This window comes from Crocodylus porosus, unplaced genomic scaffold, assembly GCF_001723895.1.
Source record: "Crocodylus porosus isolate Cpor-Errol unplaced genomic scaffold, CroPor_comp1, whole genome shotgun sequence".
Lineage (NCBI taxonomy): Eukaryota > Metazoa > Chordata > Crocodylia > Crocodylidae > Crocodylus > Crocodylus porosus.
Genome location: NW_017728933.1, coordinates 406,426 through 432,304, shown reverse-complemented (window position 1 = coordinate 432,304; position 25,879 = coordinate 406,426). Strand labels below are relative to the sequence as shown.

At 44.8% G+C, this 25,879-nt stretch overlaps 1 protein-coding gene across 1 annotated transcript in view; it reads left to right on the top strand.

The window, feature by feature from the left end:
- ANTXR1 (anthrax toxin receptor 1) overlaps positions 1–25,879 on the top strand; it is a 118,992-nt gene that overhangs the window by 59,109 nt on the left and 34,004 nt on the right. Inside the window, exons 11-13 of the mRNA XM_019545887.1 lie at positions 928–997; positions 2,293–2,371; positions 23,134–23,229. Coding sequence (XP_019401432.1) covers positions 928–997; positions 2,293–2,371; positions 23,134–23,229 — 245 coding nt within the window. The remainder of the gene's footprint in view (positions 1–927; positions 998–2,292; positions 2,372–23,133; positions 23,230–25,879) is intronic.

Genomic DNA, 25,879 nt, shown 5'->3' with positions numbered 1-25,879 from the left:
ATAAATCATAATTCACACTGCAACCTGTCGAACATTGTCAGATGAAGTTGTTTCAGTTGGATTCAACCATCTCATTACTTTCCTTAAAAATGTGTCACTTGCATCAAATTTTCTTTGGAAAACCAGCCTACCTGCTGGTGTTTGCTGCTAATCATGCCCATCAGTCAGGCAGCCAAGTGTTTAGTTCAGCAAGCTACTGAACTTTGTGGGATCCCCAGTTTCCCAAGTAACTGAATTTTTTAATGTTTTTGAAGTAAGAGGCAAGTAGTCCTGGAAATCCCAAGGTTTGCATATCTCCAATGATAGTGCAGCTGAGAGGACTGCACAGCATAATTGACAGTGGAGAGAGCACTGCACAGAACATAGGCAACCTCGGAAAACCTGTAGCAGATTTCTTTGTTTTCCAGTGTTTCAGTCGATCCATTTGTACTACAGGAGTAATAATATTTTCCAGTCTTAAAGGAGTTTTGAGGCTCAATTAACTAAGAGGACCAGCATGCATATAATATTATTGCTGTTATGCAAATGCAGGGGCTACATGTATGGGGTGCACCCCCTGTCAGGCCATGCTCCCTGTGTAGCCAGAGGGCAGGGGGGGCAGGCAGGAGCACCCTGCTAGGAGTGCCAGCTGGGGTGCAGAATTGGCCCCTGGGGGACACCCTCCGGGTTGCTGACTCGAAGCACCAGAGACCCATGTGCAAATGAAAAAAAATAGAACACTAAATGCAGAGTTTTGCCAAAGGTTTTTACGTAGGAAGAGCACAGCACACCCAGGAAAAGAGCATAAATGTTCTGGCAGATCACAGATTAAATCACACTAAAAAGTTAACATGCCATGAATGAGAATGCTGATGTCTTAACCGGTGATGCAATCCTAACCTTCAAATCACACAGAGCCAAACACATCCTGTTTTCTTTCTTTTCCAGATGAGAAACCTTTTGTGGTGGAAGATACATATTTGCTCTGCCCGGCACCTGTGTTACAAGAGGTTGGGATGTAAGTTCTTGTGGATCAGGGGTTCTCAACATTTTCAGATTCAAGGCACCCTTCAATAGACTAAAGGCATCTCTTGAAAAATGCCAGCTCTTCGCTTTTATTCATTTCTTGACTGTGGAAAAATAAGAAAGCAATTCTTCTGTTTCAGAGAATTCAGAAAGATCACAATAGGTCAGAATCTTTTTGATCCTACTGGAATCTCTGGTTTTCTTGTGCAATTCTTGCGTAGGTATTTGCACATCTAACAGTGCTCATATGGCCCTGCACTCCAGGGTATCGCAGCCCTGTGTTATAGATGCTCACCAGTGATAAATACTGATTTGTCTGGTTCCTATTAACATCCAATTCTATATTCTTTGTTCATCTTGGCCACAGTTTCTAGTCCCCACATTGCACCAACCCCTCCCCCCGCCCCCTAACCACAGTATGTTAGTCTGTCCAGAATGTTTTTCACCATCGCTGGTCAGCACAGATCAATATTTGGTCATGGCACACATTTTGGTGCAAGAACCAGCTACATCTTGTTTTAGTGACAAAGCATATGTAGATTTAGAAGCTCTCTTTGAAATTGTCTCAACCATCTAAAGCTAGGAATGCGGGATATGAGCAAGACAAACTCTTATGACTTTTCATGGAATTAAAAAAAAAAAAAAAAGGATTTATTTAAATCTGCTGGTTTTGTGGACCTGGGAGTTGGTTGGAGAGGAAGAAACACCTGGTTTAAGAGCAACCTTTAAAAAAAATACCAACCAGGTGTTGCACCTGCTCATCTTTTTTGTACACTGTTAATTGAAAGATTAAGGGCTCATTGATAAGGAGCATTGCAGAAATCCAAAATGATCTGCAGACTTTTCTTGCCCTGTATATCTAGCCTGTTGATCTACTTTAAGAGCTCGTAAAAATGTGATAAAACCCATATCTGTCTTTTTGTATCCCACTGTCCATTCCCCACTGCTTCCCCTATAGAAGCATCACCATAGTGACAGGGGACAGGCAGGTGCATTTCTAGTTTTCCCCTTTAGAGGTTTTGTGCTGCAGCCCATCTCCATAGTATCTGTCTTCTGTTTGCTTACATTGGCCAACAGGAAGGTCCCAGATGGACTCTATAGAGTTTTCTGCCTTCTTTTTCCTTCTAAGTTACGGGATTTCTGCTTTGGGTAGAGGTGTGCTGCATGCAAAATGTAAGAAAAATCTCTTCCCCGGGCCCCTGCGCAGCTTGAGGATTCTAGGTTCAAGGAGGAATCATTGTGTCTGATCCAAGGTGGCAAATTTGTTGTTGGGCTTTTTTTTTGCAGGGAGGCAGCTCTGCAGGTGAGCATGAATGATGGCCTCAGTTTCATCTCAAGCTCTGTCATCATCTCCAGCACACACTGTGTAAGTCGTTTTGACTTGCCTTGACTTTGATTTTTTTAACTTATCTGTCAAACAGAATTGAACCATGTTTCTGTGTGGCACAAGTGAAAGTTATACAACATGTAGCTGCCAAAACTGCTCAGCTGTGGTCCACAAATGCTGCTGTATGAGATTAGGGGAAAAAACTGCCTTTTGTATCATTTCATCTTAAACCTGCTCAACAATTGCCAAGATTGTTTGGAGATACCATTAATATGAGTGTTTTCAGAGCTGACATGAAGACTCATTGATCTGGAGCTTACAAAGGCCTTTTTATTTCAGTTTGAGTTTCCGTTTCCTTCCAAGTGCCCTTTGCTGTCCTGGTGAAAGTGTGTGTGCGCACGCATGCATATACATGTTCATGCACACAGTCCCACCAACTTTTCCACTTTGTCATATGAGGCAATGCCCAAATACAATCAACATGGACTGTACAACTCCACTTTCAGATTTACATTTGCAGTATACAGTCAGGGCCAATGCTCATCCTGTGTAAATTGTCACTGTGTTGGTTTACACCAGCTAAATTCCTGCTGCCAAGCTACGAACTGTGAGAACTGAACTTTGCCTGTGTTGTTCCATTCCTTTTCGAGGGGACAAAGAAATGTTTTCTCTTAATATAAAAACATTGATCTTTTGCCTTGGTGTCACTCCTGCATGAAGCTTCATGCAGAGGAGCTGTGAACATTTAAAGCCCTAGATTTATTGTGTTAAATACACTAGCTGAAAATAATACGTGAGAAAAAAATCTGATTTAAATTGTTGGTTTTCATCATAGTCTGTTGGGAAACTACAAGATAAGGTGATCAGAATCAGCTAGAAATCAGCAGATTTGGAATACGTTGAAGTTAAGAGGAAAATGTATATTCATTTAGTCTGTTTATTAATTCTGTAAGTGACAAACATGACACTGCATATCATATTTTTCAATGCTGCATCACTTTGAAGAAGGCTGCAAAGGCCTCAGTCCTGCAAATGCTGCTGTGTGACAATAACCCCCGGCCTTCATTTAGTTTCATTCACTTCAAAGACTGCAAGACATTTTCAGAGCTGCTGTAGGTGACAGAACCACGCAGTGAGATGTCCTGCATGAGTTTTCCTCCTCTTATTTTGCAAAGAAGCTGTGGGGCATTTATAAAGGCTGAAGTAAATATTTCCTCCATAGCAATTCACTATAGCTCTTTGTAGATGGCGCGAAAGAAAGAAGGGCCTTAGATTTGGAACAATGTCCGAACTGTACCCAAAACTCCTCTCATCTTTATATCTTCTGCCCCTCCCTCACTTCTAATGACAGCTCAGTGTTTGGCACACGGGTGCCCAATTCTCAGCTGCTTAACAGAAGCTTCAGTTTGTTGAGAGAGAGAGCTAAAAAAAATCGAGGTTTCATTTAAAAATTGGTGCTCACAGCAGCCATTTCATATGTCTTGGGGTATTCAGGTTAAAGCTAGCATGGGTATATGTGCATATGCTGCAGTTACACCTTCACTTGTAGTGGTATATCCAAACACATGGGAGAAAAGGGGAACAGAGACAAGCATGTGGGTCACTTGCAGGTTCTTTGTTGTAGTATAGATAATCTGTTACAGGCTTTCAAAACTCACCCCCCACCCCCAGTTATATCAATAGAGGGGTTAGACTGGAGGATTTGGGTTCTGGAATATCTGTCTACAAATCAAAGAAAAAACGAACTCCCGAGCACATGGGAAAACTGGGGAGAGACCGTTCCAATGTACTCGGTTGACCTGCCTTGGTACTAAAATGTTACCAAGCGGTTGCTGAATGTATTGCATCCTTAAAAGATGGAGATTGTGCTTCTAGTTGTCTTTAGCACTTTTCTGGGCTTGTGGCTCTGATTACTGAAACACAGGACCAGCTCCTTAGCCAATGTCAGTTAGTGCAGCTCCTTTGATGGCATGTGGGTAGAGGCAGAATTTGATGTGTTGTGTAACTGATGCCATTCCTTACATTTTTTCCACTGAAAGTGTGAAATCTGCTACAATGTTTCATAGATGGAAAATGAGGAAAACATTCAAGAGATGAGGGGTAAGAGGCATACGTGCTGATGGGCTTGGTCTGCTTCCCAGTCGGTTTTGGAAAGATGCAAGTAAGTCCGGTACTGCAGCAGTACGGGACGTTGCTTGTCTTACCTCTGTCGGTCACAGCTAGCTTTTTTTTTTTTTTTAATTATGACAACAGAGAAGTGTATATAATAGAGCTGAAACAGCCTTTGAGCTTCTAGCCGTGTGCTTTCAGAACTGGTCATCCCAGGCCAAATCTGGACAAGTACTTGTTTGCACTTACAACGGAAATTTGTCATTGGGACTGACTCAATTGATTTTGCTTTGATCATTAAGGGCTGATTTATATCACTCACAGATATATATCAGCCTAACTCCTCTGGTGTGAGTGGAAGTCGGTGGACCTCCTACGTTGGCAGCCCTGTACAAGCTTTTTTTTACTCCTCATGTTCATCTTTCTTCCTTGCATTTTCTAACCCTTGAAATGTTGTGGCAGACTTCATACTTTAGTGGGAGAAAATGCAAGGAATGGATTAAATTAGAACATGTAAAGTTGCCCTGGGTTGAGCCTGGTTTACTTTGTTGTCAGGGTATAAATGTTGCAGTAACTTCTGTCATCCACAGTTTCCTAGGCACTCATGAAACTGCAAACTTATTGAGTGCTCTGAGTAACAGCAGTAGTTGGGATTTAGGAGCCTAAATCCTAAAGTGGCCAAAGTCCCAAATGCTTCCCTTATACTCCACTGGAAATCTGTCTTTCAGAAGAAAAGGTAAGCATAGTTCATTTAACAAAAGAGAGAAAAAATAAAACATGAAGATCTTTTAAGACCCTTTTGTAGTTGAGGGTCTTACAGAATTTCCATTGTAAACTTTGTTTTGGAAAGATTAATGACCTAGAAACAAGAATGTGATCTGGACTTAATCTTGGCTCACAGAGCCTACGTTAAAAAAAAATTGTTTAAAATGGTCCATCTATTTCCAAGCCTGAAACATGAAATAGTCCATAGGAGGCCTGTGATTTTTGGGATTTTATTTTATTTTTCTTTCTTACAAGTCAATCGCAGACTGGATTTTCAAAAGAATTTTTTATAGGCAGGGAAGTTAGATACATACATGAGGCCACTTTAAATGTCTTGTGTTAGATATCAGTCCAGGATCGGATCAGAGGCGCACACATCCATTAACAAATAAACTGAGCTCCAAATGGAGGATTTTTGTCATGGCTAGGATGCAGGAATTGCAGGAGCCCAGCTGGACTTTGAGATTTCCTGCAGGGATAGCCCTTCGTGCAAGTTTCCACTGTCATTTGAGCATATCCTTCTGGAATCATTCAGAGGCATTAAAAATAGAAATCCACCCAGCCACTGCTACAGAGGAGAATTAACTTTAACACAGAAAACTGAGGAAAAGTCGGGCACCACATTCCCTACTGGTGTCAAGAAGTGACAAGGGTGTAGGTTGTATCCGTGTTGATCTAAGGACGTAGGCAGACAAGGTTCTTTGGGTGAATCCAATATCTTGGTCCTTTGGGTAAATCTGCTATCTTTTATTAGACCAACTCCAATAGTTGGAAAAAGAAGTGACAGTGCATTTCACATGGAATTTCACACCTTGCATTTCTGGACTTGAAGCAAAAAGTGCAACAAAGAAGTGCATGGCTACAGAGTGGATGGAAAACTATGGCATCTCATGGGTTTGATGGGAGATTTGTGGCAGATGAATGCAGACCTGCCTCCATTTTAGCTGATCCATCACTCCCACTCTGAGCAAACCATGATGTCCCAGTAGTCCTGTGCTCAAGGTGCAGAGTCGAGTTCTAAACTTCCTCAGAGTTTACATGCATGGGTGTTGAGAACTGATGCAGCGTTCTAGTTTAACCCCTAAAGAAGTAATGGGTTAGGTATGAAATCTGGATCCAGGCTTTCTCAAGGTTCAGGGCTTCTGGAATACTCTGTAGTTCTAGTTTCAGAAGCATGCTTTGCAATGACAAGATAAAACTGGGGTTGCTCAAGGAGAGCTTTGTCTGTGTTAAGTCAAATAGTCTGCCCCCTCATTATTACTGTCTCATGAATTTTTGTCTTTGTTGTGGCTTAGTATCATTTTGGATATTCAAAAACTCAAGGACTGAAGTTTATAACAGGAAACTTGGCTGGGCCATCTTGCACACTCACAAGACCATTTAAACGTCAAAGCAGTACTCCAGCTGCCAGAAGAAGAAAAGCAGTATCCTGGAGAGAGGCCAGGATGTCATACCCTCAATTTGCCAGGTTATAAAGTGAGCCTGGCCCAATTAATTAGCCAACGTTGTACACAGATGCTGAGAGCACTCCAGCAGGTCTCAGGCGGGCAGAGCAGAAGAAAGGGAGGTGATGGCAAAATCTGACCCAGTGAAACTAGACGTATCCATCCGATGAGTCTGGTGTCCCACTCCTATTTCCCCCAGCTGGTAGAGTCCTTGAAGCATAGACAAAAAAACAGCCTCTCCCAATCTCTTCTGGGTGGAGAGGAGCTTTAACCACTGGTGAGTTCAGACCATCTTGTAATTTCTGCTCCTCTGTGAAAGCTGATACAGAGGCTGGGGAGGTGGGTGGCATTTTTCCAAAAATAAACTGTAGGTGAAACCTTTCAGTGCATGTTCTCTGAGATGCAGTACTCGCCCTGGTAGTACTTCACTCTGGCACCCACTTTCTCATTTTGCAAGTGCACTAGAGCTGTCTGAGTGCTCCTTCTTGTCCCAGTAGCAAGCTGTTGTGTATTCTTTCAGGTCAGGTTCCCTTTTTTTCTTGAAAGGCATTGCAAGCTACAAATCAAACTACAGCTGGCCATCTCTTGGTAATACAGATTATAGGCATTAGGAAGCTGGGCTTATTTCAGCAACATCGCCACATGATGCAAGGAGGGTAGAAACAGAGGGATCAGTTCTGCCCTGCTGACTCTCTTGCAGTCCCATTAATGTTGAGTTGGGACCCTATAAGTTAGAGTGCATCACCACTGGCAAAGAGCCCATCAGAAAGAGGGAATGGCTGGAATGAGAGGTCCTGGAAAGCCTGTGCTGTTTATGCACTGAGCCGTGAGATAAGATGCCAGCACCTCCAGTGTGACAAGGCTCAGCTGGCTACAAGTATTTGATGAATTCATCTCTTTGGCTTGTTTGTCTTGGAAGATTTTTTTTAAGCTGCTTTTGCCATACTTCTGCTCTTTTAAAGAAATGTTTTTCTTTCATTTGAAATTTTTCCGGGCCCTGAGTAGAGAGCTGGGAAATGAATCCTTTCCATCAATATGGATGATGCTGAAGGATGTATTATGATAATATGACTTACGCCAGAAGGAACAAAACAGCATGGGCACAGAGGGCCAACGTGATTCTTTGCTTGGGTGAATTCAGAGCTGGTGAAAGGAGCCAAGAAAGTATAGCACTGGAGGCATTAATCCCTTGCATTGATGAAGAGCTAGTTCAGGGATAGTAAGGAAGAGTGGCCCTGTCCTTATGGTACTGCATGGGTACTGAGGAGACTGGGGTCATTTCTTGGCTCTGCCACAGCTTCCATGTGTGCTTTTCAACCAGTCACTTCATCTTTGTTTCTCAGTTTCCCCTGCAAAATAAGCAAAAGACTCCACTCTTTCTCCAATACTGTCTTGTCCATTTTGGCTGTAAGCTTTTGGGGCAAGGACTGTCTCCTCCTATGTCTACACAATGACTCATGTAACAGGGCCTTCCTTTGCTGGGGCCTTAAAATGCTCTTGCAAAACAAATAAGAGTGCCCTCTGCACTGCCCACTAGCCCACTGGCTCTCCAACCAGAGATGGTGAGATGGAAGCCCTGGCCCTTTTCTGCATTAGTACTTTATTACGTATTTCTGTTGCAGTAGCATCTGGGAGCCCAACTCTAGGATCAGAGCCACATCGTGCTACACACTCAAACAACAAAACAGAGGCCCTGTTCCAGGAAGCTTGTGATTTAGGTATGTAGGGCAGAGACCCTCCTTCTCACCTACTGGAATGTCCTTGATCCTAGCTGCCTGATCTATTCTAGTGTCCTAAAAGGGTGCACATCTTTACAGCTGGGGGTTGGTGTTGGCTTTACAGGCAAAGATGCCTTAGTTCTCTGCTCCTGAGGCCTTTGTGCTGCGTGCTAACAGAAGTATCTGATGGCTGTGTGGAGCCCCAAGTGTGTACAGTCTATTGAGAAAACAATAGGACACACTTGCAAGCCCACCATGGCTTTATATATTTTCATAGACCATGAAAGGCTGTGATTTCCCATTCTTGCTGCCATGACCCGGTTCCTCACTCCTGCATTTAACATTTGGTTGACGTGGGACCTTTTTAACACGACCGCAATAAAGAATACACTCTTTTCCATTTTAAAGAAAAGAGGCTTCCTATGGCTTTGGGTCCTAGTAGTCTGGAACTTAACATCTAATATTTATGTTAATGATATTATCAAACTTTTCCCCATTTTCCAGCTTTATCTGACAGGGTGGGGTGTATTTATCGAGTGACAGCTGATCATTCACAGTGGGATGTTCAAAAGTGGCTTTATTCTGTTCCCACTGCAGACACTGGGATTGTTAACTTGAGTGGCAGCACAGTTAGGCTTTTATTAAGCTGAACCTGCAACCCTAGTAGTGTAAGAAGCAAGTGCCCCAAATTCTGTGTGAGCTGAGCTTTGTCAGCACCTTTCAGGTCTAAATCCTTAATGGATCATTGCAACGTCCTTTGTGATTGACCTCGGCATGGTGCCAGTCTCACATTCCAAGTTGCATTGTGCCACCCCACCTAACCCAAGAGGTACATAATCCCACCAGAGGAAATGCCTTGCTGGACTTGGTCCTTGCCACAGGTGATGACCTGGTGAGGGATCTGTGTGTGCTCGGCTACCTAGGCATTAGTGGCCATTGTCTGCTTGAATTTGCTATCCAGCACAGAGTGGTGAAAGCAAGCAATAAAGCAAAAGTCCTTGACTTCAGGAGGCTGATTTCAATGAACTAAGGAGATTAGTAAGAGAGACACTGGGGACTCGGAGCCTCAATGAGATGGGAGTCCAGGACAGGTGGTTGTTCCTTAAGGAAATGATCCTCTGGGCTCAAAGGGAGTCAGTCCCAACATGAACCAAAGGGGGCAAGAGTGCTAAAAAGCCCCCTTGGCTCAGTAAAGGCATCCAGGAGGGCCTGAGGGGAAAAAGGTGGCATACAGTCAGTGGAAGCAAGGGGCAGTTGCCAAGGAGGATTACACCTCCGTTCCTTGTGATTGCAGGGAGGTGGTTAGGAAGGCCAAGGCAGAGGTGGAACTAGGGTGGGCGGCCAGAATTAAGGATAACAAAAAGTCCTTTTTCAAATACATAGGGAGTGAGAAAAAGGCACCAGGTAACATGGGGCCTCTACAGGACAGGCTTGGTAATCTGGTGTTGGCAGCAAAGGAAAAAGCCAGTCTTTTCAACAAGTTCTTTGCCTCCATATTTCTCAGCAGGGGCCGAGACAACTCCCCCACCAGGATTACAGACAGGCTCAGTGGACATGGCACCATGCCTAGGGTCAGGGACGATTTAGTTAGGGAACTTTTGGAGGGGCTGGATGTGTTTAAATCAGCAGCTCTGGATGCTCTTCGTCCAAGGGTACTGAGGGAATTGGCGGAGGTCATAGGAGGGCCCCTAGCACAGCTGTATGAGTGCTCGTGGTGCTCTGGCCAGGTCCCAGAGGACTGGATAAGGGCCAATGTGGTCCTCATTTACAAGAAGGGGAGAAAGGAGCACCCAGGTAACTATAGGCCAGTCAGTCTCACCTCGGTCCTTGGGAAGACCTTTGAGGAAATTATGAAGGAGCACATCTGCAGGGGCCCAGCATGGGAAGTAACGCTCGGGGATAACCAACAAGGGTTCACTGTGGGCAGATCCTGCCTGACCAACCTTGTTTCTTTTTACAACCGAGTCACAAAGTCCTTGGTTGCGGGCGTTGAGGTAGATGTCATCTACCTGGACTTCAAGAAGACCTTTGACACTGTTTCTCACCCCATTCTCATAAATCAAGGGTGTCCATCCTTTTTGAATGTGGGGCCAGATCATGAACTTTTTATCACCTAGCAATCCATATTCAAAGACCTCACAGGAAGCAGTATTGCATCACCCCCCCCCCAAAAAACAAAAGTACAGTGTTTACTTTCATTTCTCATCGCAGCACCTTGGGCCTCAGCAAACAGCTTGGAGGGCTGCATGGTGTCCCATGGGCCATATGTTGGACAAGTCTGTCATAAATAAATGAGGAGACTAACACTGATTCCTCCACAGTCAGATGGGTCGCCAATTGGCTGGGTGGTTGTACCCGGAGAGTGGTGGTGCATGGGTCATTTTCGACCAGGAGGGATGTGGGCAGTGGAGTTCCCCAGGGCTCAGGCCTGTGCTATTCAACATCTTTATCAGCAACTTGGAGGTGGGCATGGAAAGCATGCTGTCCAAATTCGCTGATGACACAAAGATGCAGAGAGAAGTGGGCACACTGGAGGGGAGGGACAGAATCCAACTAGATCTGGACAGGTTACAGGGTGGGCAGATGAGAATAGGAAGGAATTCAACGCAGACAAGTGCAGGGTGCTGCATCTAGGGAGAAGGAACCTGAAACATACCTATAGGCTGGGGAGCTCCCTTCTCAACCACACCATGTCTGAAAGGGATCTTGGAGTCATTAGATACTGGGCTTTCCACATATCTAATGACTCAGATGCATCACAAGCAGGTCCAAGGAGCTGATCCTCCCCCTCTATGCGACATTGGTCAGGCCACAGTTGTAGTACTGCATCCAGTTCTGGGCGCCCCACTTCAAGAGGGATGTGGCTAACCTTGAGAGGGTCCAGAGAAGGGCCACTCACGTGGTCAGGGGGCAGGGCAGGCCCTATGAGGATAGACTAAAGGGCCTGAATCTATTTAGCCTCCACAAGAGAAGACTGAAAGGGGATCTGGTCGCCATCTATAAACTCACAAGGGGGGACCAGCGGAAAATAGGTGAGGCTATGTTCCCCCGGGCACCACCTGGGATAACAAGGAATAATGGCCACAAATTGTTGAGAGCAGGTTCAGGCTAGATATCAGGAGGCGTTACTTTATGGTTAGGGTGGCCAGGCTCTGGAATGGGCTCCCAAGGGAGGTGGTGCTCTCCCCTCCCTTGGGAGTCTTCAAGAGGAGGTTGGATAAACATCTGGCTGGGGTGTTATGATCCCAGGACTCATTCCTGCCCAGGGGGTCGGACTTGATGATCTATTCAGGTCCCTTCTGACCCTAGTAACTATGAAACTAGTAACTATGACACCCCATGTAACAGCATAATATTGTTGACATGAATAAGGGAGATGGGTTTGTTGGTTGTGTTTTGGGTTGTTTTTTTTTAATTTCCAGCACTCTGAGCTGCATGTACTGTAGCTGTTTGTACTAAGGTCTTTTGTAGCTGCATGCTCATATTGATTGGATGCTGATACCTAATGGAGTGGGTTCTACGAGTTCAACTTCTGCAGGTGGCATTTGGTCAGGCAGCTGGTTATGCCATATGAGAGAGGTGTCAGCCCCAGACCCTGTGCAGCCTCTCCAGGGGAATGATTCTGACCAACAGAAAGGCTGCAGGGCAGGTGATCAGGAGTGCTGTATATACAGTGACTGTTTTCAATGTTGTATAACTTATCAAGTGCAAAGAATGAAAAAGCACCTGTATCCCATCCTGGGTTTTGAATGACTAGAACTGAAATGCAATGATATGGAACCCCATGGAGTCAATTTTACACAGCCTCTTTTCAGATCAGATCCACCTTTGAAACTAGCTAATCCTTACACCTCACCATGGCAAGTATCATCCCCTCTTGTTCCTCAGTTGGGCAAAGAAGTTGCATGATGTGCCACAAGCTGAGAAGGAAGCCAGCAGCAAAATGATAACAAGAAGTGCTCATGCCATAGGACTGTGATATCTCTTTCACAGAGGGAAAGGCTGCTTCTGGTCCAGATTCTTCCTGGCAAAGGCACTTCAGAGGGTGGCTGGCAGAGTCAGAAACACTCCAAAGAAGAATTGATCATGGTCCCTGATCAAGAAAGAGCAAGAACTTTTTAAAATGTTTTTGTATATACACATGCACGTGTGTGTGTGTGCACGGACAAATGCACAAGCATGCACATCAAACAGACTGCTTGCTAAGAAGGTCTTTCAAGAGGGAGAATGTGTAATGCAGGAAGGAAGAGTCCCACTCAGCTAATGGGTTCCCCAACTGCTGCCAAGTTCCCTGACACGGTGTCTCCAAAAGAAGCCAGGGCAGGAATTAAAGCAAGGCTTTGTTCGTTTTGCATAGTGCATCCAAGACAGAAGAAGCCACTAGTGACCTGTTGCGCCAGCAACTCCCAGAATCAGAACTGAGCGGAAGCTGAAATCGTGGGATTCCAGCGGTGCGGTAAAACTTAACTGGCAGCTTGGATCCTTATGTTACATTGCTGCAGAATCCCTGCCTTTCTAAGCACAAAGATAAAAGAACAAATGATTCCTTGCAGATCTGGAAGGGACTTTCTCCAGCCATTTGCACCCCAGGCACAGGGAGTCTTGCCTCAACTAACAGACAGTATAAAGTATGGGATGGATCAGAGGGCCACTAGTGGGGCAGGAAACCCTTTCATTTGCAGATTGATGGTTCAAACTGTCTTAGGTTGGTAACTATTGAGAGTGGTGGTTGTCTGCCATTTGCTCATGGCCTTTGAGACCAGCCTGGTTCATTGTGGGCATCTGCCTGTGTCACAGTAGCCACCTTTCTAAATAGTCTCACCATGGATTAAATTAAGCCAGAGAATTAGGGCAGATTTCATATTCCAGGAGGTAAGCAGTAAAAGAAATCTTGGCCAACAATTGTCAAGGTCAGGCCTAGATATGTGCTTCAGGACTTCTTGGAACTGTATGACTGAAGTAGGTAGGTATGTTGCAACTAACACCATCTTGGAGAAGAGAGGGAAAACTTGTGGATTTATGGACTAATGAAGCTGGTAATGCCACCAACTTGAACAGGAGGTGATGGTGATGAACAGTGACATTGTCTGGAATATTTGGTGAAATATAAGTTGAGAAATGGGCCAACTTCTTCAGAAAATACAAGAGCCGGACTTAGGGACTGATTCTTCTTTTGCACATACTGAGTTCAGGACCCAGTGAAGACAGGGGGGGAAAGGAGAGTGTCCACCCAATATTCAATGTCTTAAAAAGAAGATTTGCAACTGCTGGCACACCCGCCTGATGCTGTCATTCATATAAATGGTTTCTACAGCCATTTAGAAGATGGAAGAAACCTGGACCATTCACAAGTATTAAGCAATAGTGGGAGAATTTGATCTTTAAACAGGAAAAAGAAGAAAAAAGAAGGTTAGTAAATCAAAAAGATGTTGCAAACTACACTAAAAACAATAGCCCCTCCAGTCCAGGGCTATTTTCTGTTTAGAAGCAATATGATTTACCTGTAAATTGAGTTTTTCAATTCTGACTCTGTTCTGTGTTGCCCAATTAATTCTCTGTCTAGTTATCAGTGTTCCTAAGTCTGCCGGTAATTAAAGTGCCTGCACTATTGTATCAATAGAAGCTTTGTGAAACTACAAACTACATTTAATAAGCACTGTCTTGGGTCCTTGACCTGTATATTATTAGCTGTAAGAGTGCTGGAATGAAACAACAAAGCACATTTTCTCCAGCTTGTTTTTAAATTAAATTACTCCTTAATAATTTTATGCTGCAAATAATAATATGCATTGGAAATTTTCTGGCTATACCATTCACACTAGGAGTTAAGTTGCTGACATTGTTCTGCATCATGCACAGCTAGACAGACCATTTTATAGCACCCGCAAGTATGCACAGCATTCTGCAAAAAGCCAACCCCTAACATTTCGAATTTCCAAATAGAGACAAAAAGTTGAAATTTTTAAATACTTTCAGTGTGGAAATTTGGGGGAGGGAGGGAATTGGAAACCTCAGATATTTTTGTTTGGATAATGTGGAACTGTTTCCTTCGAGTTCTGTTGAATCATTATAAGATATTATTCATGCTCAAGTGAAAGGGGGTTGGACCCAATGATCTCGTGAGGTCCCTTCCAGCCCCTAACATCTGTGAATCTATGATACATGAATGTAATACTAATTATAAGTAACATGGAAGTGTTATATTAATATATGACCTGAGAGTTTAACAAAGTTAATTGAAAAAGTAAAATCAAAGAAAAATATTTTATGTTTTATAAGTATTCTGCATTATTGAAGCATTTTGACATTATCAGAACAAGAACATTGAAAAAATTTGAAACCACTTTCCTGTTGAATATTTTTTCTGTTTTAATTTGCATTCTTCTCAAGCAAATCCCAGAACGTCATTCTCCCGCTGTACTTGGCCTTGGTGAGGCCGCAGCTGGAGTACTGCGTCCAGTTTTGGGCTCCACAATTCAAAAAAGATGTGGAGAAGCTTGAGAGAGTCCAGAGAAGAGCCACGTGTACGATCAGAGGTCAGGGAAACAGGCCTTATGATATGAGGCTGAGAGCTATGGGACTCTTCAGCCTGGAGAAGCGCAGGCTCAGGAGTGATCTGATGGCTGACAATAAGTTTATAAGGGGTGCTCATCAGGATCTGAGGGTACATTTGTTCACCAGAGCACCCCAAGGGATGACGAGGTCGAATGGTCATAAACTCCTCCAAAACCGTTTCAGGCTGGACGTAAGGAAGAACTCCTTTACTGTCTGAGCCCCCAAGGTCTGAAACAGCCTGCCATCGGAGGTGGTTCAAGCATCTACATTGAACGCCTTCAAGAGCAAATTGGATGCTTATTTTGCTGGGATCCTATGACCCCAGCTGACTTCCTGGCCCTGGGGCAGGGGGCTGGACTCGATGATCTTCCAAGGTCCCTTCCAGCCCTAATGTCTATGAAATATAGATGGTTTTTTCCAGTAGAAAAATTCTTCTGAGGAAAAATATCTTGATTCATTGTAGTCTTGATCCTAAAATTGTTCTGTACAAGGAAAGAATCCACCTGCAGGGACCTAACTTTGAGACTGGAAGCACAGTGGTGAATGTCAGGAGAACAGAAAGGTTTGTAGGGGTTTCCCATCACTCTAGTCTGGTTTCTAATCTACCTAGAATCTGACATGACTGGGGAAAGAGAAGATATTCCAGAACATACTTGGTTATTTCCCTTCCTTTGCTGTCCCGTGAAATATTAAGCCCATTCTAACTTTTACTGACCATCCTTGCACAACCTTTTTACTTTCACTTCTGTTATTTTCTGTTACTTCATTTGGTTGCCTGAATTAGTCCTAGGCACAACCTTGCATCAAACGAGTTATATGCACAAGAGGTTTATTTCAGAATACAGGCGCCCCATTGCTGATTCAAGCAAAAGGAAGTTACGGCTCTCTTCTTTCCAAAATTGGAATGTCCACAAGGAGATTTGGCTGAAAAGGTGTGAATTCTAACCAATACATACACTGCAGTAATTATATACAGATCATCCCTAAAAGAAATGGTTTGAGGTGTCCGTTTATTCGTTTTCTTTGCCCAGTGCTTTAGTCTGGAGAGCAAAGAGGCACTCACTTAATGCTAAGGTGAAATTAAAGGGTTGGGAGATATTAATGACCTTGGGTCATGGCCGTTGGATGTGATAATAAAGTTACTCGTCCTCTGTGGGAAGAAAGTGCGGAGATGTAGCTACGGCGAGGCCCTGCTCACTTAATCTCTGCCGCTTCTTGCTGTGAAGCTGATAAAATTGACATCTGGGGTCTGATCAGACTTCAGATAATGTAAAGTATCAGCATGACTAGAGCAAGAGTGAGCAGTCCTGCTGCTGTTTTTAACCTGTAGCATAGAAAGGATGGGTCGTCAAATACTAGGGCTTGTCTGAGGTTTGCCTAGCATGAGGAGTGAAAGCAATTGTGGAGCATTCTGTCCATGAGGACAGTGTGTGGTATAGGTGGCTGGAAAATGGAACAGGAGTTGTTTTGGCCCTGTGCGGCTGGCTTGCATTCACACCAGCTACCTGGAAGTCATCATGAGACTTATCTAAAAGCTACCAAAAGACACTGGGTTGGATGCTACTGATTCCACCCTTGGTTCTGCTACCACCTTCCTGTGGGCCTCTGGGAGGTCACAAGAAGGGACCGATTTTGCGAACACTTAAGGCACAGGCTGAACTTGCCTCTTTTGAGCAACCCTGGTAAAGTAAAAATTAAGCTTTTGGCTATTTGCAGGATAGGAACATTAGTTTCTTTTACCAGCAGTCCCTGTAACACATGTAATCCCTCTTTTTTCTCCTGCCATTCATGTGCTTCATCTCTCTAGATTGTGAGCTCTTCCAAGGCACTGGCCATCTATGATGATGTGTTTGTCAGCCCCTAGCTCAATCCGGCTTGGGTGAGGCATGATTTTGAAATAAAAGCAACAGTGTACATTGGTCCCAAAGCCATATAGAGAGCGTCTTGTCTTCTTTCAAATTCAAATGGGCTTTTTCCAGAGGATATATCACTTCATAGCGAGGTAGAAGGGGGTTCAGAACACATATACCAGATTAGTGAGAGCAGGTGTTTCATGACCAGCTCCTCTGTTGAGGTTGGCAGCCTTTCAAGAAACTTCACATAGTGCATGATCAAAGTGTGCTGGAATCTAAAAACAGCCCATTCAGTGAAATTTCATTTCTTTTTTATTAGGCCAGACTGTTTCAGCTATATTAAGAAGGAGAAGTTGCTGCACGTTTGATAAAATAGAGACCTCAGCTTCTGCTGAGGACAGTCAAAGCCATCCTCAAGGGAGCTAAGGAGAAATGGAGCACATTTAGTTCAAAATAAGAGCTGCCCAAATCTCTGTAGTGAGCAGAGGCAGGACCATCCATTCTTCTGTTGACCAAAATAGGAAAATAACCTGCAAAGGGGTTCTCTGTCTCTGTCAAGCGAATTTGTATTCCCTCCATCCGTGGACACTTATTCAAAGCTGTGGGTGAGTATTTCAGAAACATCAGTTTAACTCTCCTCCCCCTGGAAACTCGGATGGGTTCCAGTGGGAGGTCCTGACCTACCTTGCTAAATTGCCCCCCACACAGAAAATGCAAAAGTGAGGGAAGCAGTGTGGGAGTCAGGAGATGTGGATTCGGTTCCCACCTCTGCCACTGCCCAGTAGACAAGTCACCCTGTTTCTCTGTACCTTCATTTCCCTGTCTCTGAAGTGGGAACAATGATCCTGTCCTCTTCTGTAAAAAGTTGGGATATAATGATAAAAAGCACCATATGAGGTATGATTCCTTGGGAAGTTTAAATGCAGAAACCAATTTAAGTGTCACTAGTTTGCGTGGAAATTAAAATTCATATTTCACAGGAAAGCTGAAGGTGGTGTAAGATCTCCTGGTTGGAATAGTTCATTTTGTGCAAATTAGGCTCAGACAAAAGTTAAAACAGTCTATTTACCTTGATGCTGTCTAGTGTCAAGCAGGATGTTGAGTTATGTTTCCTTCTGGTTATAATATTTCATATTTCACAGGAAGATGGTGCCATGGATGCTCTCCTGGGCAGGAAATTCTCTTGAATAATAAAGATTTTTTTTTGCAAATATCTAGTTGGTCTAATAAAAGATATCATCTCTGCCACGAGTTCTGATTCCTTTTGCCTGTAGACCAACAATCTGTATCCCTGAAATTAGTTTGTGTGGTCTTTTCTGCATTAGCAAATGTATCTGTTGTCTAGTCAAGTTGGAGTACAGCTATTGGGCATCTCTGTATCTGTGCTAATAGCAGTGAAGCAGAAGAGAAGTGTGTTCTCCAGGAAGATTACATAATTAGGAAGTTAATTTACATGTAATAGTATCTTTGAGGATTTTATTCATTGTCTTCCACTGCCAGTATCATACTGCAACAGTGTTTGGCTCTGCCGGACTCCTTGGAAGTGAATGTAAGGCTTCAAGGCACAGCTGCCCTACTCTTGCGTCCAGCCTATTTGTGTCAAACCCCTTGTGTCAGTATCTTAACATGTGAAATCTGCAGCACAATACCGTCCAAGGTAGAGTCTTGCTTTTTTTTCTTCTGCTGCTGTTCTATGTTATTATTCACTATAATAGAAAAGCCTTTTAAAGGCTCCACTCCAAGCATTGTTTGGGCATTTCTAGTATTATCCAGGAGTAAATTACAGGAGTTTTATGCCTAGCCTAGAACTTGGCAAGAGCTGTCTCAGCAGCTTCTATTCATGCCTGCTGTTGTTTTAAGCTGGGTCTCTCCTGCCAGAAAAGAAGGCATCTTTTATCTCAGGATGGCTAGCTGAAGTGAGACTTCATTCCCCCTGGAGACAAGGCACCATTTTTTTGCATGAATTAAACTAGAGGTACTCCGATGTGAGTTGGGATCAGCACTGTACTTACTCCCTGAAGGGAGGTGAAAACTACCTGTGTTGAGGAGGCCTTTAGGAAAACGCAGCCATTGATATGAGAGAGGGGAAAACACTACTTAATGGCTCTGCCTGTGTCTCTGCCATTCTAGGACAAAGGTTTAATTCTGTCTCCACTGATACCTGCAGGACTACACTTGTGTAAACCATCTCTTGAGGTTCTTCCATTGACCTCTAGGATTTAGATCAGGCCTAAAGTGTTTTCTAGGGCAGGGACAGAGTACAGGACTCCTCCTGAGATAAAGCTTCAGAAATGCAGTTTTATCTTGGTTAAAGACACAATAGCTATCGATGCATTTGTTCTGGAGTGTGCTGTATACAGCATGAACAGCACACTCAGTCATTTAGAGCTGTGAAATTTTAAAGCCAGTGTTTATCAGGGCAGTATGTTTGATGGCTACATTAGGCTAACTCCTGCAGTGCTTTTCAAGGCTGTACTGAGGAAGAAATGCAAGATTTTGCATATGCAGCCCTTCCATATCTGCAGGGCTGATTCATTGCTTTGAGCTACAGTGTAACATCTGGCTGCATCAGATGCTTTGCGTAGAAACAGATGTGATGGAGCGTGTTTGCAGGCAATTCAAAAGGAAAATCTAAAAATAAATTGCGGTTAAAAAGACAATAAAAAGAAGAAAAAATGTTTAGTTTTTCTTTGCTCTTTAGCATCAGATTTCAGGTTGGTAATGAAAAGATGTTTCCATGAGTTATGAAGAGTCACAAGAGTAAAGGGAACAAACGACAAGAACCTCCAAACTACTACTTTGCTTCTACAGTAGCTAAAGCATTAAGGGTCAGATTTTTGATGTGCTCAGCCTATGGCATCTCTGACCGAATGTACAGAAGATGAGAGTCTATGCTGTGTCTGCAAGAGTGCAACACCGAACACATTGCAAGGGGGAGTATGGCCAGTGATAGTTTGCAGCCACCTATTTTCCTTCCCAATTCTGGGCTAGTGCAGCAGCTCCTGGTAGATTCTTCTTTTGTGGAAGAACCAGCTTGGCCTGATCTGATTTTTCTCAGAATTATTTCTAAAGCAAAGATGGTTTTGCAAAGCTCTCCTGACCCAGTTTTCTGTTGGCAAAGCTCACGCTTCTGCCAAGAGCATCTGTCATGCACCTAGTGAATTAAAGCTATTTTAGTAAATACCTGCATGCCACAAACTTTAAAGTTCTCAAGCTCAATGTGATGTCACAGAAACATCAATAAGAAGTTATCTTGGGGTTTGGGAGGGGTTGTTCCCCCCCTTTCTTCCCCCAGTTATTTGTTTTGCTTTTCTCTGTGTCTGGTTCTTAGATCAAAATTATCTCATCTGCGCTTTTGCCAAGATTAATAACCTGCTTGCTGATCCCAAGATAGCCAGATGATACCAAAGAGGAATGGCACAGGAAAGTTGGTTTCTCTTAGGAAGCTAAGAGCACGTACTTCAAATTAAACCTGGAAGCAATGGAAAATCATTCATTTTCTGTTTGGATTGTCACAGTGCATTAGAGAGGGCAAGAGTTCTCAACCTGTGAACTGCAAAAAGGTGACAGAGGATTTCCCTACCTCTGTCCTTTCTGGGGAGCTAAACTGGAGAATGGTTACAGATGTGTGGGAAGAGGGATATTCGGAGAAACAGGAATTCTGGAATGAGAAAAGCTGAGTGGTGTGTATGAGCACCATTGCCCTCTAACGGCAGGTAGGAGGTCTGCCAAAATCTGAGGCCTTGTTTCTACCCTGCTGAAAGCTAATAACGATTCACTTTGAGCTCTACCTTTCGGAGCAGAAAGATGTGGTGTGCAGTTATGCAACAAATGCAGAATCTTCAGTGCTTACACAATAGTACCAATATGTGTCTTGTATTCTGAGTTTTTGGGAGCCAAGGTAGTCTTTTGCCTTGAAAACCCATAGGGTGCATCCACACATGCAAGCATGTGTGCTTGCAGCAGCTCAAATAGAAACAGTGCAGATTTGATCCAGGGCTTTTTGCCTCAGCACATGTGCCCAGACATGCACTTTGGTGTGGGCCAAATTGTGCCACTTGGGGCAAAATAACTCTGCCTGGCTCCTCCTAGATCTGCAGCCAGGGGGAGCTAGAGCCCGGACCCCAGCAGTATAAAAAGCTGCCCTGTCCTGGCCCCATCAGTACAGAAAGTTGCCCTGTCGAGTAGCTTGGGGCTACTTGCTCTCGGGAGCTTCTGGGGCTCACCCAGCTGGTACCTGGGAACACTACAGCTTGTGCCAGCTGGACTGCTGAAGCAGCCCTGAGAGTTCCCTGCACCCTTACCCACTGCAGCAGTCTGGCTGTGGGGGCTGCTGCCTGGCTGTGACCTGCTGCCACCTGCCAGACCCATATGGGGACTGCACAGCCAGCAGAGGCATCTGTCCCTCTGTGCCAGCTGCCAGTGGGCTGTGGCTGCAGAGTTGGTCTTTGTGCAGCACTACTGCCACGTGTGCTCCTGCCCAGCAATCTGAGCAGCTATCGCCTGGAAGATGTTCCGGGTGTGGTGGCCTGCTTTGAACTGTCAAAGCATGTCCTCCTGGCCCCAGTTGGCCAGGAGGTCAGCCACCTTCAGCTGGGTCCAAGGTGCCAGCTCTGAGCAGGCAGGGTCTGGCCACTGGCTGCCCTAGCAGGTGTTCCTTATTGGGAAAACTGAAAAATCCCTGATTTTAAAAAAAAAATCCCGAAGTCACTCTAGGGGGTGGGGGGGAGAGAGAGAGGGTGATCTGTTGGGCAATGTATTATTGATATAACTACAATGTTAAAGCAGTTTGGAAGCCTGCCAGTGTCTCTATCATCATAATAAAATGAATTCTAAATACCTATATGTTTTGCTGCCCCCCACACGGGAATTACAGCCCCCCCCCCCAACAGGGGCCAAATGGCCCCCAGAGGGGCTACCACCCCCACCACAGGACCCACATGCAATACCCTGCTTGCTCCCCCAGCCCCTGGATTGCTGCCCCGCCTGGCCCCATCCCCCACTAGTTCCTGCAGCCCCCCGCAATGCCTGTCCTACCCCCTGCTCCTCCAGACCAGGCCCACTGGCAGTGCCCCCTAGTGCAGCACAGGGCAACAGGGCAGCTGTCACCTGGCACCGCGCTGTTGTGGGGAGGAGGGGGCACTGGCCCTGACAGCAGCTGGAACTGCCAGGTTTTTTTTTTCTTCTTGTTGTTTAAATTGCCAGGATGCTGGGGGGAGCAGCGATGGTGGGGCTTGGGGCAGGCAGGGGATGGGGCCGGGCGGGACAGGGCTCGGGGGGTAGGTGGAGAGTGGGGCCGATCAGAGCAGGGATCGGGGGACTAGGGGAGCAGGCAGGGCCTGTGGGGGTCCCCCCTGCCATGGTCCCCTCCCCCAGCTCCCCGCTTACTTAGTGGCACTGGAGCCCAGGTCCCTGCAGCTGGCACGGTGTCTGCCCTGCATGGGCAGGCAGCATGCTTCAGCACCAGGGCAAGAGCCAAGCATAGAGATGCTCTGGCAGCCAGAGCATCTATGTGGAGGACCGGCCTCCAGTTGCCTCAGGGCACGGTCCCACCTGCCCCACTTTTTTTCTCTGAGGGTTTTTTTAGCTATCCAGGGGTCTAATTTTGCCCACATGCTGCAAATTTGCAGCATGGGGAACACTTTCTCATTCCTGCACGTGCCTCTTGCAGCGTCTCAAAGGGGTTTGAGACTGCAAGAGGCCATTGCGGGCTTGTGTGGATGCTCCCATACTGAGTAATTCATCTGAATATCGGAGATAATTTCACACTGGGACTGGATGATTCAAAGGCTTGGTAATAGCCATTCCCCTCTGGGTACCTCAGAGCAAACCTGACTGCATGGGTCTAGACGTAGAACAGGGGAAACACTTTCAGCCAGTTTTTTTATTGGCTTCAAAATTAGTCATATGGCCACACTGCTAAATATACTTGCCTCTGAGCGCTCACCCGGATGGTCTTCTCAGCAAAGAGACCAAGTCCTCGCTCCCACTTAGCATCTATTCTAGAGGGAGTCTCTCTAGCATACATTAGCTGGACTCTCTCAGGAAGCTTGCAAAGCTGTTACACTTGCTCTCTGAGTAGAAGAGAAGTCTTGCCTCCATAGGCCTATCCATGCATCAGCTTTCAGTGGCTCAGAAGGAAGTGTGAGGGAGCGAATAAGTCTGGGTGTTCTTGAATGGGGAAGCTGGGAAATGATGTGTTGTAAATACAAATAAACTGCATTTTTCAAATGGCTGTTGGGAGGCACATGACTATGAGCAGCCAGCAGATGGAGGATGCTGTGCTAGGCTGCATTGCAGCTGCTGGGGAGCGGTGAGGTTGGTTTCGCTCACCTTGTTTTGCTTTCCTCTTGCAGTCTGATGGGACCATCCTGGCCATTGCCCTGCTGATCCTTTTCCTCTTGCTGGCACTGGCTCTCCTCTGGTGGTTCTGGCCTCTTTGCTGCACAGTGGTAAGTCCCATCCCCTTGCCTAGTTGATCTGAACTATAACATGAAGCATAACTGGAGTGAAAAGAACTATAACAGGATCCATACTGAACTAGTCACCTGCTGTCACCTGTGTGGACAGGGTTACAGTGACTCATGCACCTGGTGGTGAAGTCCTGCCAGTGCTAATGAATAGGCGCAAGGAACCAGAGGAGTCGGAGATGGGAAACGGGTCTCCTGCTGTCCACTTTGTGACAAGTGAAAGATTGCTCCCTGCAGAAAGCTGCTGGGTGTTTTAGTCTTGGTTATTCACATGCAGAAAGGTTTTGTTGTCTAAGTGAGCTGGGGGGGGCGTTCTTTGGTTTTATGCAAATGCAAAACAAAAATTATCAGCTCAGTTCACCACTTCTGTGCTGTCCACAAAGAAATGAACAAAGAAAAGGCCAAGTTTGCAAGCAGGTGAACTGCAGGGCATAGAGTAAGAGACTGCCTCTCTGACTGCCACTGATTTGCTGCAAGGTCTCAGGCTTGTCACTTTTCTCATGCCTCATCTGTGAAATAAAGGTGCTGTTGACTCTTAGAGCTGGTCAGGAATTTTTCTGAAAAAGCTTTTTGGCAGAAGATGCCAAATTATGAATATGGCATCATTTTACAGAAATGCATCTTTTTCAATAAAAGGCTTGTTGGGAAGGCTCCTTAGATACCAGATGGGATTTCTGGAAGGAGACCCTTACCTCAGTGGTTGAGACCAACAGCTCAGTGGTTGAGACCCAGGTTCAAGTCCATGTTCTGCTTTTCTCTAGCTGATATGGAAGGAAAATGAAGTTTCTAAACCTCAGAATTCTCTTTTGCAAAATGGAGTTCTTATTTTCTGGACATCCCTACTAACTATCCACCTGGGCAAAGTCCTTTGAGATACATTAGGGAAGTTACTATCTCAATATAATTATTCTCACCTTGAGTAATGTCTTGGGTACAAGGTCTTTCAAAAATGTTTTGCAAAACTAGGAGTGCAGCTGAGGCATTAACAAATGAACCAGGAAAAGCCATGAAAGAAAAGAGCAGGGAAGGCAGCAAGTTGTAAGAGTGGGCACACTAAGCTAGGGGCCAGGAGATCGGAGAGATCATTCCTGGCGCTGTCACTGACAGTGTAACTATGACCTTCTTTTAATGCTTCTGGTAAACCTGTGCTTTCTATTTAGGTCAGCCCAGGGACGTTTACTATGTATTTGTGCAGCACGTAAAATAATGGGGTCTGGTCTCAGAAGGATCCTCTCCTCCCTACTGTAATACAAATACAGAACAATAATGAAGGATGCACAAATTTCTTCAGAATTGGAATCTAGGTTTGGTACAGGGAGGTAAATAATATTTTAGATGCTCCTTTTAAGTTTGTCCAACTTGGCTTTCATTCTTGGGTTGGTAACGCTGTCGTTTTAAAATCCCTGATTTGGTGTTGTAAATGGACACGGCATGGTTCAAAGTGTATGGTTCAATGCTGACAGCTGCAAAGACAATGGGAGTTGTATGAACTGTGCATCTTCTGGGAGTAAGTCCCTAGGGAGACATTCCTGTATCGAGAACTGTTATGGAAATCGTGCAAGAAAGATTTATCAGTCTTGAACCTCTGCTTCTGGCTAGAGATGCTAGGGGTAAAGTATTATTTTCATAGTAGTTTGGCACCTCCGTTCTCAGATGAAAACCAGAAGGGGAAAAATATTTATTTGAGAGTTTCAGAATAACAATAAAAAGTTCAGTTCTGAAAACAGGGAAAGGATTAGCATTTTGGTAGGGTGAAGAGGGTTATTTTTCTATGCTGGATCACAACACTCTCAGAGTAGAAGGGCCAGATTCTTTGTTGGTATAACTGCTGAAGCCAGAGGAGGTTATGTATATGGAATTTGGCTTGATACTTTTCCAGCTTAAGTCTTGAAATGAGGTGGAGAATTGAGCTGATATGGGGGAAAGATACAGGAAAGCCAGATTGTAGATGCTGCAGAAGTGAGGAGATGCCATGACCAGACAGAGGGGAGCATAGAGTGAGTGCGATGGGGATTAAAAAAGAGGCAGGGTCTGATACAAAGGGGACATAGAGCTTTAAAAAGCAGGAGGTTGATTTTGAAGCCCTTCTGAGATAGGGAGCCAAGAAACAATGGGAAGGCAAATGTCCATCTTGCATGTAAATAATACAGTCCAGGGGACCTCATTAAGCACAGCAGAGATGGGAGAAAAAGAAAGGGCCACACTCCTTGCCACCTATGTGTGATCTTGTTTCACCCAGCTGGAGGCCCTGAAAAACCTGGACTTAAAAGATGGGTGCATCAATTTCCAGGAGCATTAATTTCCAGGAGCCCCTCAGGTCAGATAGCATGTTCCTGCACGCTAAATCAGATACATAAGGTTAAAGTAGTGCAGGGCCCAGTCCAGGCACTGACCTGCAAGGGATCCATCTCTCAAACTGGCTGTGCACCATTTACGAGGGCTGTGCGAAGCTTCGAGTGCTGATTGGATTCAGAGGAGATTTGGCTCAATTCAGTGACTGAATCTCTGAATCCGAATCGAATCAGAGAACCAATTAAAAGGTCCAAATTGATTCAAAGCTCTCCAAATCGATTTGGAAAAGATTCAGAGAGCTTCCGTGATTCTGGCAGTGTCCCCCACCCCCCGCTGCAGC